At 46.7% G+C, this 15,157-nt stretch overlaps 1 protein-coding gene across 1 annotated transcript in view; it reads right to left on the bottom strand.

Annotated features, from left to right (window-relative positions):
* Positions 1-15,157, bottom strand: part of CAMK1D (calcium/calmodulin dependent protein kinase ID) — a 387,393-nt gene that overhangs the window by 38,469 nt on the left and 333,767 nt on the right. The window contains exon 5 of the mRNA XM_052651024.1: positions 14,705-14,831. Coding sequence (XP_052506984.1) covers positions 14,705-14,831 — 127 coding nt within the window. The remainder of the gene's footprint in view (positions 1-14,704; positions 14,832-15,157) is intronic.

Below are 15,157 nucleotides of genomic sequence, written 5' to 3'. Positions count from 1 at the left end.
TTTCCTTACTGAATCAGAGAGAGAGAAAAAGGCCTAACCAAGTGGAATTGGAAACACGGACAGTGGCTTGTGGGAGTGGGGGCCACAGTCATCAATCCTCAGGCTCTAATAAAACAGAAGAGGAATTTTCCCTTTCCCTGCATCCAAGGATGTGCTGCAGAGAGAGGGGAGACTGAGACCTCGCCGTGTTGCCACGTTCATGTTCAAGGTGATTTGTTTCCTCCACGGATGTCTGAGGACCACTCCTCTCCATAGGTCAAAGATGACCACTTCTTGGGGAGAAGAGGGGCGCTGGCAGGAGGGGGTAGCCCAAGGTGGCAGGAGCAGCCCTCAATGCCGGAAAAGAAGAGCCAGTGGTCCAGAACCACAGTGGGGGTGCTTCTCCTTATTCAATCGCTTAACGGGTTGCATCCCACTTCAGGCACTGGCCTATAGGTGACCGCAGCATAGCTGGCCCCTGCCCCCAGGGCACACCTGTTCTCTGAGTCATTGAGGGTACACACAAGCCTCAGCCACCTTCCTAAGGACGATGATTATACTCAGACAAGATCATGGCAGGTTTGAGAGGTGGTGTTGATTTTTAAATTTAACTCATTTGAAATCCAGCTCTGAAGATACTGAAGTTACTCTAAAGTGAAAGTGTTAGTTCCTCAGTCCTGTCTGACTCTTTCATGACCCCATGGACTGCAGCCTGCCAGACTCTTCTGTCCATGGGATTCTCCAGGCAAGAATACTGGAGTGGGTTGCCATCTCCCTTCTCCAGGGGAATCTTCCTGACCAGGGATTGAACCCAGGCCTCCTACATTGCAGGCAGATTCTTTATAGTCTGAGCCACCAGGGAAGCCTTAAAAATATTCAAGGAAAAAAATAAATTACCTCCAATAGTCAAATGAAAAATAAGGTGAAAATAGATAGTGAAAGATACAACCGGGGAAAGAAATTGCTGTGGCCAGTGGTGTTGTAGGAATATGCCTTCATGTTGTACTGTAAGAAAAAAGTAATAGGTGTAGAGATAAATGAGTAGGAGAGGTCTGAAGGATGTGGAATGGTTGCCAGGATTTAGGTTCTTGTAACAGAAAATGACTTTAGCTGCCTGGATATAAGAAGTGTTAAATAGCTGGGTACATTGGCTTTTCAGTGAAAGAAACCTAGGCTCTACCATTTACTGCATGTGTGGACATGGGTAAGTCCCTTAATCTTTCTCAGCCTCCATTTTGCTCATCTGTAAAATGGGAACATCAATAGAGCCCAACTTTGAGGACTGTTATGAGGCTTAAAGGAAATAAGCAGCACATAACTTATGGGTATAATTAGTAGTTATTACGTAAGGAAGAGAAGTTGGTAACATCAAGGGAGCAAAAGGAATGTAGGCTTTATCACTTTCTAGAATTAAGGCTGGATAGATAGATTCCTGATATCATGTAGTACTTTCCTTTGATTCTAGCTTAACATAATGGAAATGATTCATAAAGGAAGATTTCCACCCTTTTGATGAAAACCCTCAAAAGTCAGGACTGAGCCAGGCTCACACAAGACTGGAAGGGCAGGTCGGGAGAGCTCGAGTCTTAGAGCTGGCAGGAGCCAGGTGGACACTTTGTTCATCTAGTTAGGGATCCCTGTGGTCACCTCATCACCAGCACATTTACATCATCCCCTCTTGGTGCAACACCAGCCCTGACCCAGTAACAGGAACAGCCTGTTCATCATGGCGGACTGACAGTGGTGTGAGCATGAGGACCACTTTTCCTGGTATCAGAGATCCATGCGATGGCCGGGGACTCTGGCTGTGAGTGACACCTTCACGGCTCTGCGTCTAGTGAGGGAAGGACAGACTGAGCTCCTTCCACATTTCCCCCCCAGCCCCCACCTCCCCTACACCCACCCTCTCCTACCTCCAGGCCAGGGGTCATCAAGGTTTCTATCTCCATCGCCCTGAGCCCTCCTTATCCTTTAAGCAGTGACAAGGGTGCAAAGCCCAGTTCTAACCAGTTCTTGCTTTCATGGGCCTCAGTGTTAATTCTTTTTTAAAGAAGGCTGAAAATTATTCTGGAAGACTGGTTATAAAAATGCATATATCCTAATTTTTCCCCTAAGTTTTCCTTTATTGAAATATAGTTGATTTATAATGTTGTATTAGTTTCTGGTATATGGCAAAATGATTCAGTTATGTGTGTGTGTGTGTATATTATTTTTCATATACTTTTATACTATTGTTTCTTACAGGATATTGAATACAGTCCCCTGTGCTATGCAGTAGGACCTTGTTGTATATCTGTTTTATATATAGTAGTTTGGATCTGATAATCCAAACTGGTAACTAATCCCTCCCCCAAGCTTCTTCCTTGGTAACCGTAAGTTTGTTTTCTACATCAATGAGTCTGTTTTGTAAGCAACTTCATTTGTGTCACATTTTAGATTCCACACTTAAGTGACATCATATGTTGGTATTTACCTTTGTCTGATTTACTTTACTTAGTATGATAAGCTCTAGGTCCATCCATCCATGCTGTTGAAAATGGCATTATTTCATTCTTTTTATGGTTGAGTCTGGGCTGGAAGAAGCACAAGCTGGAATCAAGATTGCTGGGAGAAATATCAAGAACCTCAGATATGCAGATGACACCACCCTTATGGCAGAAAGTGAAGAGAAACTAAAGAGCCTCTTGATGAAAGTGAAAGAGGAGAGTGGAAAAGTTGGCTTAAAGCTCAACATTCAGAAAACAAAGACCATGGCATCTGGTCCCATCACTTCATGGGAAATAGATAGGGAAACAGTGGAAACAGTGTCAGACTATATTTTTGGGGGCTCCAAAATCACTGCAGATGGTGATTGCAGCCATGAAATTAAAAGACGCTTACTCCTTGGAAGGAAAGTTATGACCAACCTAGATAGCATATTAAAAAGCAGAGACATTACTTTGCCAACAAAGGTTCGTCTAGTCAAGGCTATGGTTTTCCCAGTGGTCATTTATGGATGTGAGAGTTGGACTGTGAAGAAAGCTGAGCACTGAAAAATTGATGCTTTTGAACTGTGGTGTTGGAGAAGACTCTTGAGAGTCCCTTGGACTGCAAGGAGATCCAACCAGTCCATTCTAAAGGAGATCAGTCCTGGGTGTTCTTTGGAAGGAATGATGCTAAAGCTGAAACTCCAGTACTTTGGCCACCTCATGCGAAGAGCTGACTCATTGGAAAAGACTCTGATGCTGGGAGGGATTGGGGGCAGGAGGAGAAGGGGACGACAGAGGATGAGATGGCTGGATGGCATCACTGACTCAACAGACGTGGGTTTGGGTGAACTCCGGGAGTTGGTGAAGGACAGGGAGGCCTGGTGTGCTGCAATTCATGGGGTTGCAAAGAGTCAGACATGACTGAGTGACTGAACTGAACTGAGTATTCCACTGTTCGTGTATGTATACATATGTATATACACACCACATCTTTATTTACTCATCTGTTGATGGACATTGAGGTTGCTCCCCTGTCTTGTTATTGTAAATGGTGCTACTGTGAACACTGGTGTGCACTGCTTAATTCTCTGGAATGTGTTAAACTGCTGCCACGTGAGCCATTTCTGAGATAGAGCTGATGGCACCCTCAGAGCAGCAGCACCTCTACCTGTCTTTAAATGAGCTTCTGTTTTTTGAAAATGAACTTGAAACATCCCACCTACTATGTAGCCTATGACATCAGCAGACAGATAGGCAGGCAGACGGGCAACCTGCCAGTCTATGGCTTAGTCTAAGGTTCATCTGTCGCTCCCTGTGGCTGACCTTGCTGAAGTCCCATACATTAAATGGCACAGTATTTGCATACTATTTACAATATTCTCCTACAAACTTCAAATCATCTCTAGATGACCTGTAAAACCTTATACAATGTTAAGGCTGTATAAATCATTGCTGATAAGCAACAAATTCAAGTTTTGCTTTTTTGGAGCTTCTTCGCAATTAAAAAATATTTTTGATCTGCATTTGGTTGAATTCAAGAATGTGGAATCTGTGGATACAGATGGCCAACTGTAATGTTATGGATGTATGTCCCAGGACACTTGAACCAAGTCTTCCTGTCCCTGAGGAATCTCCACAGGTGGTGAGAAGGGTCACAGCAACTCTGCTGGTGGATAAATGGATAGAGCCTTAAACCAAACTGCAATATAGTTCCAAAGGATTAGTGACATCTGTGTGTCATCGAGGTGGCAAGAAGGACTTCACTGAAACAGTGGGAGATACAAACCACTATATATAAAATAGGCAACCAACAAAGACCTACTGGATAGCCCAGGGAACTCAGCTCAATATCTTCTAATAACCTATAAAGGGAAAGAATCTGAGTAAGAATAGATATTAATACATAGATACAGACGGGCTTCCCTGGTAACACAGCGGTATAGAATTTGCCTGCAGTGCAGGAGACCCAGGTTCGATCCCTGGGCCAGGAAGATCTCCTGGAGAGGGGTGTGACAACCTACTCTAATACTCTTGCCTGGAGAATCCTGTGGATAGAGGAGCCTGGCAGGCTGAGTCCATAGGGCCCCACAGAGTCGGACATGGCTGAACAGACTCAACAGCAGCAGCACCGGCAGATGTAGACGGGCTTTCCCAGGCGGCACTAGTGGTAAAGAACCTGCCTGCCTGTGCAGGAGACACAAAAGACGCGGGTTAGATCGCTGGGTCAGGAGGATCCCCTGGAGAAGGAAATGGCAACCCATTCCAGTATTCTTGTCTGGAGAATCCCATGGACAGAGGAGCCTGGTGGGCTATAGTCCTTGGGGTTGCAGAGTCGGGCACTACTGAATCGACTTAGCATGCACGCATACATAGATATGTATAACTGAACCACTTTGCTGTACACCTGAAACTAACACATTGTAAATAAAAACATAGTGGGAGAGAAAGAGGACATTTCTTCCCAGTAGTGACCTGTTCAGACACAGTAAATAAAATTCTAAAGATCAAGGAAAATAAGATTCAGGCGTATATATCAGAGGAGAATCCAGCCTCGGAGAGAGCTGCATTACAAAGAGGAGGCGGTATTGAACAAGTTTACTCAGATCTGCTTCCTGCCAGTAGAATTTTCAGCAGGAGGGGTATTCAAAAAGAAAAAAACCCTCAGTGAGGGGCTTTACTGTGAGTATAATGTTGCTTCACCTGGATTTAGAGTATTGCAATCTGGATAGCTGGCAAACAAAAACACAGCTGAAATACAGAATCCTTCCTTGCTGGTGGTTTGTCTTCAGCCCGAAGTTGCACAAGTCAGGAGGAGCAGAAGGTATTCGGGACAGCTTGTTCTCATTGTGCTGGTTATAGGTTCCCTAGCTCTTTCTCCTCCTCTTTTCAAGTCGTAATTCACTAAAAATGCATCACAGACGAGCAGCTCACTTGGATTTTCCTAGTCGCTTCTTGAATTTTACCACAGGCATGAAGAGTCTCCATTAAAGCGCCATCCTGGTTTCTCATTACCAGTCTGACTGGAGCTGGGTTACTATTCAAATGCTCCCGAAGCCAAAATGTGGCTGGTGGGAGTCAGGGAAAGAACGGGAAGGGAGTGGAAAACAGGGAGGGTGACTGGTATCTGGTGTTTTCAAATGTGGGAGAGACCTGGAACTCAGCGCAACAGAGGAAGAAAAACGTTCTGAGTAAGGCATTTCAGAGCACGGTGGCATGGATAGCCCCGTAACGTGTTCCCTGCAGGTGGTCCCAAGATTCTGCCTCTGCCCTAAAGGGTTTGTGACCACAGCCAGATGGCTCCTTTGCACTGAAGCCCTCCTCGCTTCTGAAATCTGATGAGCTATACACTTCAACACGAAGAAGACTGTTACACTCATTTCAATGTTTTGGTCTACAATCATTCAAAGGAAAAAAAAAAAGAAAGTAAATTCCAAAACGTGGCAGAGCTTCTTTCCACTCTATCACCGCAAAAATGGTATCAGTTCAGAAACCATGAAATTCCATCCGAGGATTCAAGTATTGAGAGAGGAGCTGTGAAGGAATTCCAGGATGGAGACTGCTTCACAGTTTTAAGAGGGATTTAGTGGGGGCGGGGACTCCTCCAGGGCAGGGCTGCGTTCCCTCTGCTTGTGTTCTGCTCATGACCTTTTGCCCTCACCCATATTCACTGTCAAGGGCTAAAAGTCTTGCCCTAAAACTCTCCCCACGTGCAGGGTGGGGGGCTGTTCTCTCCGACCAGCGGGGTCTGGGTGCAGCGTCCAGTGTGAAACAGTTGCTGTTGGTTGTCACTGGGCAGCTGCTAAGAGCGAAGGAGAGAGGAAGTTCTTATCTGGACCTCCCACTCGGTCATCTGCGTGACAATTTATCAGTTACGGAAAATCCTGTTTCAGCGCTAACAGTCTGAGAGGGCGAGAACAATGATGTAAGGCTCAGAGACGTGTGCTAAAATTTAAGTGAACAACAAGTAAAGCCCCAGCTCTCTGGGAGAGAATGACCACACAAGAGTGCAGATGAAACCATCAGGAACAGAGGATCCACGAGGAACGATGAAAGGAACCAAGTGGCTTAGCTTGCTAAGAGACGGATGATGTCAACTTAATTGAAGTTCTTTCTTGTGTGTTCTGAATGAAGATGGGGAAAAAAAAAGACGGTCAAATTTCCTTGACACACACATATTTATACACTAAAGGATACTAAGTCAGATGTCTGTAGAAATAACAGGATGGTAGAACCAGAAAAAAGGTCACAGAGGTCAATCTGTAAGCATCTTTTGACAGGAAAAATCTCCTAGTAGGAAAGTTCTCTGCAGGTGGCCCCTCTGTCTTGCCTCATCACTAACCTTAAACAAGACGCCCCCATGCTGTCTTCATCTCCGGCCCTGGCACACCGTACTAATCTTTTGTTCACACAGTCCTTTGCCTACATTGTTGGTTCTTTCACAGATCAAAGAAGCAGAAATGAAGACTAAGGAACTGACAGAGGACCAGATCTCTTCCCTAGCTTCTCTTCAGCAATCTTGCAAACAAACTGCGTGAACAAGATAACACCTGAAGAAAGACCAGGAGGAGCTGACCAGCCAGCACACAAGTGCGTATGCGGTGGAGGAGGGTGATGACTGGCCCCCTGCCTCAGGGATTCACAAGAAGACTTCCCTGTTTCCCTTAAAAGCTTTCATGGCAGAGCAGAATCTTGGGAGGTGGTTTTGTGGGGACCCTGAGTCCACCATCTCCCCAGATTGCTGGTGTTCTGATTAGAGGTACCTTTCCTTTCTATCAACGTGAGTACCGTTTTTGTAAGTGGTGAGCAGTGGAACCTGATTTGATAATCAGTTCCGCAGGCTTATTTTACAAATAAGAAACTGAGAACCCAAGAGTTTAAGGGGTGGCTCAGGCTTTCCTCGGAGAAGGCAGTGGCACCCCACTTCAGTACTCTTGCCTGGAAAATCCCATGGATGGAGGAGCCTAGTGGGCTGCAGTCCATGGGGTTGCTAGGAGTCGGACACGACTGAGCGACTTCACTTTCACTTTTCACTTTCATGCATTGGAGAAGGAAATGGCAACCCACTCCAGTGTTCTTGCCTGGAGAATCCCAGGGACAGGGGAGCTTGGTGGGCTGCCGTCTATGGGGTCACACAGAGTTGGACACGACTGAAGTGACTTAGCAGCAGCAGACCTTCCTTACAAGTAACCAGTGGCAGAGATAGAATCTCACATTCAAGACCCCCTGTTGTGATGGCCACCAACTACAGGCTGGGCAGCTTTGAGAGCAGGTCTTCATCCCAACATGAAAAAAATCCCCGGTTTCCAAGATCTCATCCAAACCCCAAGTTCCTCAACAAGTTTTCACAATGCAATGATCTCATGAATTAAAAAAATTTCTCTAACAGTGAAAAAATATGCCAAGAATGCTGACCAACTGTTCTCCATTTCCATTTAGAGGGGAACACACGAAACTTGTCTAAACGATTTCAGACATGTTAAGCCAGGGATAGACCAAAGCCTTCAGCAATGTCTCTGCAGGCAACTAAGTTATGAGAAGAGACTGGAATGCCTCCTTCTTCACAGTTTAAGTAACGTCACAGTAAGGTACCTTCTAAAGGACCAAGAAATAGTTCTGCTTATAAACACAATGACAGCTCAGACAGGCTTCTCTCCTTATTTCTGAGGAACATCCAATAATGAAAAAGTGGTTCCTGGTATGTAATCCAAATGGAAGACTGCAAAGTGAGGGATCATCACTCAAACAGCTCGATGGAAAAAGAAAGTCTCATGGAGCTCAAAGGCAAACATCAGTGAGCGCCACTGAGCACCACGCCTGCCTTTTTGCCCTTTTGAAAATGAAGCTTGCAATCTCTGAAAAAGAAAGACTGTTCTCTCGAAGAATCAGAAAGAGCACAGGCTTGCCCTCTGGTGAAGCACTTCGTCACCTAATCCAGAGACAAAGGTTCAAAGTTCTTTTAAAAGAACTTAATTTTCCAATAGAATTTCCCCCATAGAATCTGAGAAATCACACCAGTGTGCAAACAGCAATTATCTAGAAGTCAAACATCCGCTTTTCCCACCAAACAGAAGTACCTTTGTCATCTCTAGCCTCTCATCAATTACACGACTGGTACGAACGCTTTCCGTGACTTATTGTTTCTGTTCAGTGATTCAGGAGAGCTCGTTGGTGTTTTAATTAATGCAGCAGAGCGAGTCACATAAGCAATGTTGCAAACTTCTCAGCTCTGACTCTCATTTCTTATTGGCGGTGCCAAGGGGAATGTTACATTTGGCTCAATTAAATGGATTCCAAATCCAGGTCAGCACCATATTGACAGTCACCTTGTTACCGAGGAGCTGATTGCTACCAGACAGCCTGATGTTTCTCCTAAATTCTCTCCAAGGACTTATTAATGTACGTCTGCACTCCAAGCCAAGTGAGTCTGCTCATCCCCCCAGACCCTGTGTACCTGAAGTCATTCACAACCCTGGACCTTTGTTCTCCTGCTTGCCTGCATCCATCACTCCCTTCATCTTGGCCCAGCTTCTACCCTGCCTTCAAATCCTGCCTCCTCTATGAGTCTCCTCCCTTGTGGTTCTAGCCCTCACCCATCCCCCTCTCACCCATACTACAAGGTTGCTTCTGAAACGTCAGTTACTAGATACTGCAAACATGGTCCCTTATATGGGTCCATGTTGCCCACTGGCCATCGTGTATTGGAGCAGCCCCCGGTGTCGACAGAGCCCTAGGGGCTGCCTGCAGTAGGAATGCAATACACCCAAACACCAATATGGAGATTCCCGCAATCCTGTCACCAGTGACCTGACTCCCAGCCCAGGCCCAGGTGCCTTATACAGGCTGTGTAAGGACCTCGTGGCTTCCCTGGTAACTCAGCGGTAAAGAATCTGCCTGCCAGTGCAGGAGACTCGGGTTCCATCTCTGGGTCAGGAAGATCCTCTGGAGCAGGAAAGGGATACCCACTCCACTATTCTTGCCTGGAAAATCCCACGGACAGAGGAGCCTGGCAGGGTCCATGGGGTTGCAAAGGGTCAGACACGACTTAGCGACTGATCAACAACAACAAGGACCCTTAGCAGCTGCTAAGGGTCAAGGGTGAAGTTCAAAGGGCTCAGATTCCTTTGCTTTCTCCCAAGGTACCATGTGTACTGGGATATGTGAGATAGACAGCCATTTTTCCAATATTACTTCATTATTAGAGAACTCATTTAAATTGAAGTAATGACGTTGGTAAAACTATTCAGCTGCAGATTCGTTTAGGTGATAACTGACACAACCACAAAACAACCGCACCTGCCGACTGAAACCAGCACGGCTGGGAAGGATTCTGCACTAAAGCTGACAGCCGGCCTCTGCTCCTGGCTTGGGCCTGGGCGCATTCAGGACCCCCAGGATGGGCAGCAGGAGAACGGTACTCTCTTCCTTCTCTCCCGGAAATGCCCACTGGCCCTGCCTTGTTCAGATCAAAAACGGCTGGGCAAAAAGGAGGCTGTGGCTACGGCCTCCACGTCCAAGGTCCCAAACACTTTCCCCATCAGACCACTTACTGGGCGGTTGGGGGGACAGGTGGACAGTCCATTCCCAGGGCACTCTTCTCTCGAACATTACTCTGACTACCAGGTTCCCACAGAAATACCTGATTATTCAATTCATCCATAATTCAAGCTTCCCCAAACAGTGGTCCCCACTCCTCAACCTCCATGTTACCTGAGTTAACAGCCACCACTGACACAGGGCACCTCACCCTTCCTGGAGCACTGTCCAAATGCCGTGCTCCCCTGCACTTCACCTCTGTTCCTTCTCTGTCCCTCCAAGTCCCCAGGACTCAATCCCGGGACCATTCCCTCCTCCTTCTATACCTGCTCGACCCCCCACCGGCCCCCCATCCCTCCTCCACTACACCCGCCCCTTGCGGATTCCATGCAGGCTCACAGCTTTAAAATGCACCAGAGGGAACTTCCCTGGTGGTCTAGTGGTTAGGGCTCCCAAGCTTTCACTGCAGGGGGTGCTGGTTCAGTCCCTGGCTGGGGAACTAAGATCCCGCATGAGGTCCAGCACAACCAACCCCCCACAAAACAAACAAATAGAACACATCAGAAGCTATCAGTTCCCAAATAAAATCCATCCTCACTACTTATGGATTCTGTATCTGAATTTGCCTACTTGCTACAATCCATTTGCAGCCCCCGGATCAATACTTGGCATGCTTTTGTGTTCATCTGTAGACCTGCCCAGAGTGGCCAGAACCTGGCGTTGCCCGCAGCGCTCGCTCCCAGCTGGGGCACACGCAGCGGCGCTCCGTCCTGTTTCACCTCTCACACTGTCCACAGCATGGTTTTCATGGCCCAGTTACTGCCACATTTTCCCACATTTTTGTGCCTCTCGTTGACTTTGCTATTAAAAACAGCCCTCAGGTGTCAGGGCCAAGGTGCTGTCCAGGGCTCCGAAGCCCAAGAAGGCTGGGTGTGCCTTAGAGAGAAAGCGTGTATTCGATAAACTTCATTTAGGCATGAGTTACAGTGCTGTTGGCCTGAATTCAACGTTAATGAATCAATAATAATATTAAATAAAGCGTCACTGAACAGACATACAGGGACTTCCCTGGTGGCTCAGATGGTAAAGATCTGCCTGCCATGTGGGAGACCCAGGTTCAATCCCTGGGTCGGGAAGATCCCTTGGAGTTTATCACAAGGGATAAACTGTCTATCACAGTTTATCACAAACAAACAGAGAGACAAAAATCACAAATACACAACTAACTACAGTTCTGTACCTATACTGTTAGCCCCATTTAGCATCATTCTGAGGGAGCAGGACTGACCTTACATACAAGTCCCTTTCTCCCACAAAACTGAATGAAAAAACAAAGTCAGCATCTTTTAAACCAGTGGCCACATAGTAAAAACTGTACATTGTTGTCCATTCGTTTAAAAAGCAAAGTCGCTAGATGGTATAAAAGTGATAACTGGTACCTTTGTGATGGATGATAAACACTTTTTCTTTAAGGTTGAGAATTAGCTCCACTCTCTACGTAACCAGAGACACTTTCTGTTCTCTTTCCTGCTCAGACACACACACACACACACACAGACACTTTCTATTCTCTTTCCTGCTTTATTTTTCTGCACAGCACACATCACCATCTAAGATATTAATTAATACATCTATTAGCCTATAGTCTGTCTCTGTCTCAAACATAAGTGCCAAGAGATTGAGGATTTTTATATTTCTTTTTTCTTTGTATGGATACATCCCTAGTGCCTAGAACAGAAGGTAGGCACTAAATAAATAATCCTAGAATGATGCATAATGTGATTCAATTCACCTGTTGGCCCTCTGTCTCTCGCAATACTGTGAACATTTTGAGATCAGAGACTCTGTCTATCTAACCCATATTTGTATTCCTAACACTACACTACTGTGCCTGACACATAACAGGAATTCAATAATTGCACCCTGAATGAATGGTAGGGGAACAGAGAAGAAAAATCACTACTGTTCATAAGCTTAGGTGTTTATTCAACATGCATCTGTGCAAAGATCAGAGAGCACAGCCCCTGCTCTACTGGAGCACGGGCGAGACACGAATAAAGGTGGACCCAGATGCAACGTGACCGGGGGCATGAGGAAAAAGGAAAAGAACTAAGAGGACAAAGGAGACGACTGGTGTTGGGATAGCGATCAAAAGAGGGTTATGGAACCTGGGCTTTGGGGGTCAAATAGGAGCGCGCCACACGGACTGTGGAGCAGAAACAACCTGAGCTCAGCTGCTCACTGCCCAAGGCCTGTCTACAGAGACAAGCTCCCCAGTGTGGCGCCTTCTTTGCTCTAAGAGGTCTCTCAGCAGTCTTGGTGCTTAATAAATATGAACAAGCAGAAATGCTCCGTTCCCACGGTCCTCCTCCCCTCTCTCCTCCCTCAAAGCAAACCTGTATCTGATGACAGAATCCCTGATGGCACCACCCGCCACCATGTAGGACGATAAGAGCAAAGGCCACATCCAAATGTCAGTCCCAGTTCCCAGCCCCGCCAGCATCTGACGTCTAAACAGAACCAGACCCCTCGGATGGCAGCCACTTAGAAACCCAAAGAGCCTGCCGTTCCAGCAGCTCTGCCAAATGCAAAAAAGCAGAAATCGATTTAGAAAGTGCTAGAGCTTTCCAACATCAGAGCCAAATATGAGAACGATGTGACCCATATGTAAATATGCACATTCTGTGTCAGGACATCTGAACCCGCTGTCCCGAAGGGGAGCTGGGGGGCTACAGCATCCCCACCGGGACATAGCAAGGCCATTGTGGCCGGGAGACTGGACCCCTTGACCTCACAGGCCTGTCCATCTTCTGATGCCTACGGTTCACCACAGTTGGAGCAGGCTTCTTCCCTCCCTGTCTTTTAAGAGAAATGAGAATAGCCTGTCTCATCCGTTGTTACTTGCTGCTTGCTTGGTGGCTTGGACTAAACCGGAGAAATTCTACACACACACACACACTGCACACTCACACATCACACACACCCATCACACACCCACATTTCCACACATGGCACTACTCCCAGGCATACACGTGTGTCTCCCCACGCATCTCACACCACAGCCACCATTCTGAGTTCTCCTGGTGGGGTGCAGGCTCTTCCTGAAACCATCACTTTTCTGTCCTAGAACAGGGACAACTTACCCTCCCATGCACCTCCATCAGATGTGCAGCCTCCTCAGACAGGATCAGAACATTCTCCCTTCCCTGTCCAATGCAAATACACAACCCGGGGACAAAACCCAGGGGCGGTCAAGAGCTAAGAGGTGCTGAGCACGTCTTTTCCTCCCCGCCCACACTTACACCATCGTGATCTTCTCCCAGGTCTGTCGCTTCTTCCCATCCCCTCATTTTCTTTCTCTATTCCCCTCAAGTCTGTTTTTCCCTCCCCAAGTTCCTTTAAGAGTGCACCGGCTGTGACATGAACAGGGATGACTTCACGCCCATTATTATGCAAGCACCTGAAGCGCCCTGAAGTGCCTCCAAGGTCATTTGGAGTTTTCCACAATGCTCGGGGCCCCACACTCATTCTGGATGAGGCCTGCTTCCCTCATATAAGGGAAGGTCACATGCCACTGGTCATATAACTTCACCTCTTCTCCCTAAGGGCAGGTTTACTGTTATCACTAGGAAAAGCCATCATGGTTTGTATGATGAGAATTCAGCCTTGGTCTCCGGTTCCCAAGTCTTTACCAATTTCCGTTTCTCTGGCTCTTGGACCTTCCCGGCTTGTACTCTCTCCGCAGCACCAGCTTATACCTCCACTCGGAACACTGTCTCCTAACCTTCCCATGGCTGGGGCTGCTTCTCGTCACGAAGGCCAGTGCCCAGGTCTCCTCCTGCCCCCTTAGCCATTCCAACTCTTCCTCACACTTGTCACTCTGTCTCATACCCCTGTTTATATCTTCTTCATAGCATGCAAGGTCTGAAACGCCTCTGTTCACCTGTTTCTTTGCTGTCTGTCCCTCCCAACTAAAACGTCAGCTCCGTGAGGGCAGGTGCCCCATCTATATTCACGGTCTTCACCCTAGTGCCTAGTGCCTAGGACAGCATCGAGCACATAGCAGGCACCTGAGTGTACATTTGCTGGAGGAATGAATACAGTCCTGTAAATGAAGTCGAACTTCATCCACAGCTCCGACGGCCTTTCTCCAGGCCCCCAGAAGATGGAAAACGACTCTCGGTATTTGAGTGCTCGGATCTGCCACAACCTTTTCTGCATTCTGCTGCGTTTGGGACAAAGGATCCGGGGTTCTGATTGTAGGAAAAATTTTTAATTCTTGGCTTCTCCAGGACAGGTCAGGATTGGTGGATAGCCCAAGAGACTGACTTGGTCAAGGTTTGAAGCAGACTCCGCTGATTGATCTTTTCTTTCTACCTGTGCCTATCTCAGCATTTAAATGTCTCGCGTGTGTCTGCACCTTACTGCTGTCTCAACGTGTCACTGTAAATATTTGAAAACATAGATACATGTGCTGTATTTCTGGTCTTAGAAACAGGGAACTGACCCAAATCAATTCCTGCCCTCCACGCAGGCCCACACCCAAATCAAACAGGATTTCAGGGGAAGGTTTCAGGGGAAACCACATCCCTTGAAGCTTGTTCCAGTGTCTCTCAATCTTTTTATTACTCCCTCAAGGGAAACAAAGGCAGGTGCCAGGCTCAAAAGCTAAAGACAAGTGATCGGGCTGACAAATGGGGAAATACAACACGCAAAGTCCTTACCGACATAGCCTGGGGTCCCACATGCTGTGGACATCACGTCTCCTTTGCCTTCCATTTTGGACAATCCAAAGTCACTGATCATGATTTTGGACTCCTCATCTTGGCTGTAGTACAACAGGTTCTCAGGCTAGAAAGAAAAGTAGGAAAAAAAAAATTACAAACTATGTTGATAGCTGGGTTAGTTGTGGAAGCTTCACCAACTCACCAAAACTTAATGACAATGGAAGGACAGACTTGAACTTTACACACAGTAAATACCTGGAGAAAAGCAGTGTTTAATGAAAGCAATGTGGGGGCCTTACCTAGTATTGGGGCATTTATGGATTATCAAGAAATGTGAGTCCATTTCCCTTATTAGTATTTTCTCTAATTAAAACAAATGAAGTATATACTGGAGCAACTAGAAAGTAGATGCCTTCCAGACTTGTCGATTCATTTGCTGGGTTAGGGGAA

This window comes from Budorcas taxicolor, chromosome 13 (assembly GCF_023091745.1).
Source record: "Budorcas taxicolor isolate Tak-1 chromosome 13, Takin1.1, whole genome shotgun sequence".
Lineage (NCBI taxonomy): Eukaryota > Metazoa > Chordata > Mammalia > Artiodactyla > Bovidae > Budorcas > Budorcas taxicolor.
The sequence above is the reverse complement of the archived record's forward strand: the minus strand, read 5'-3'. Positions and strand labels throughout refer to the sequence as shown.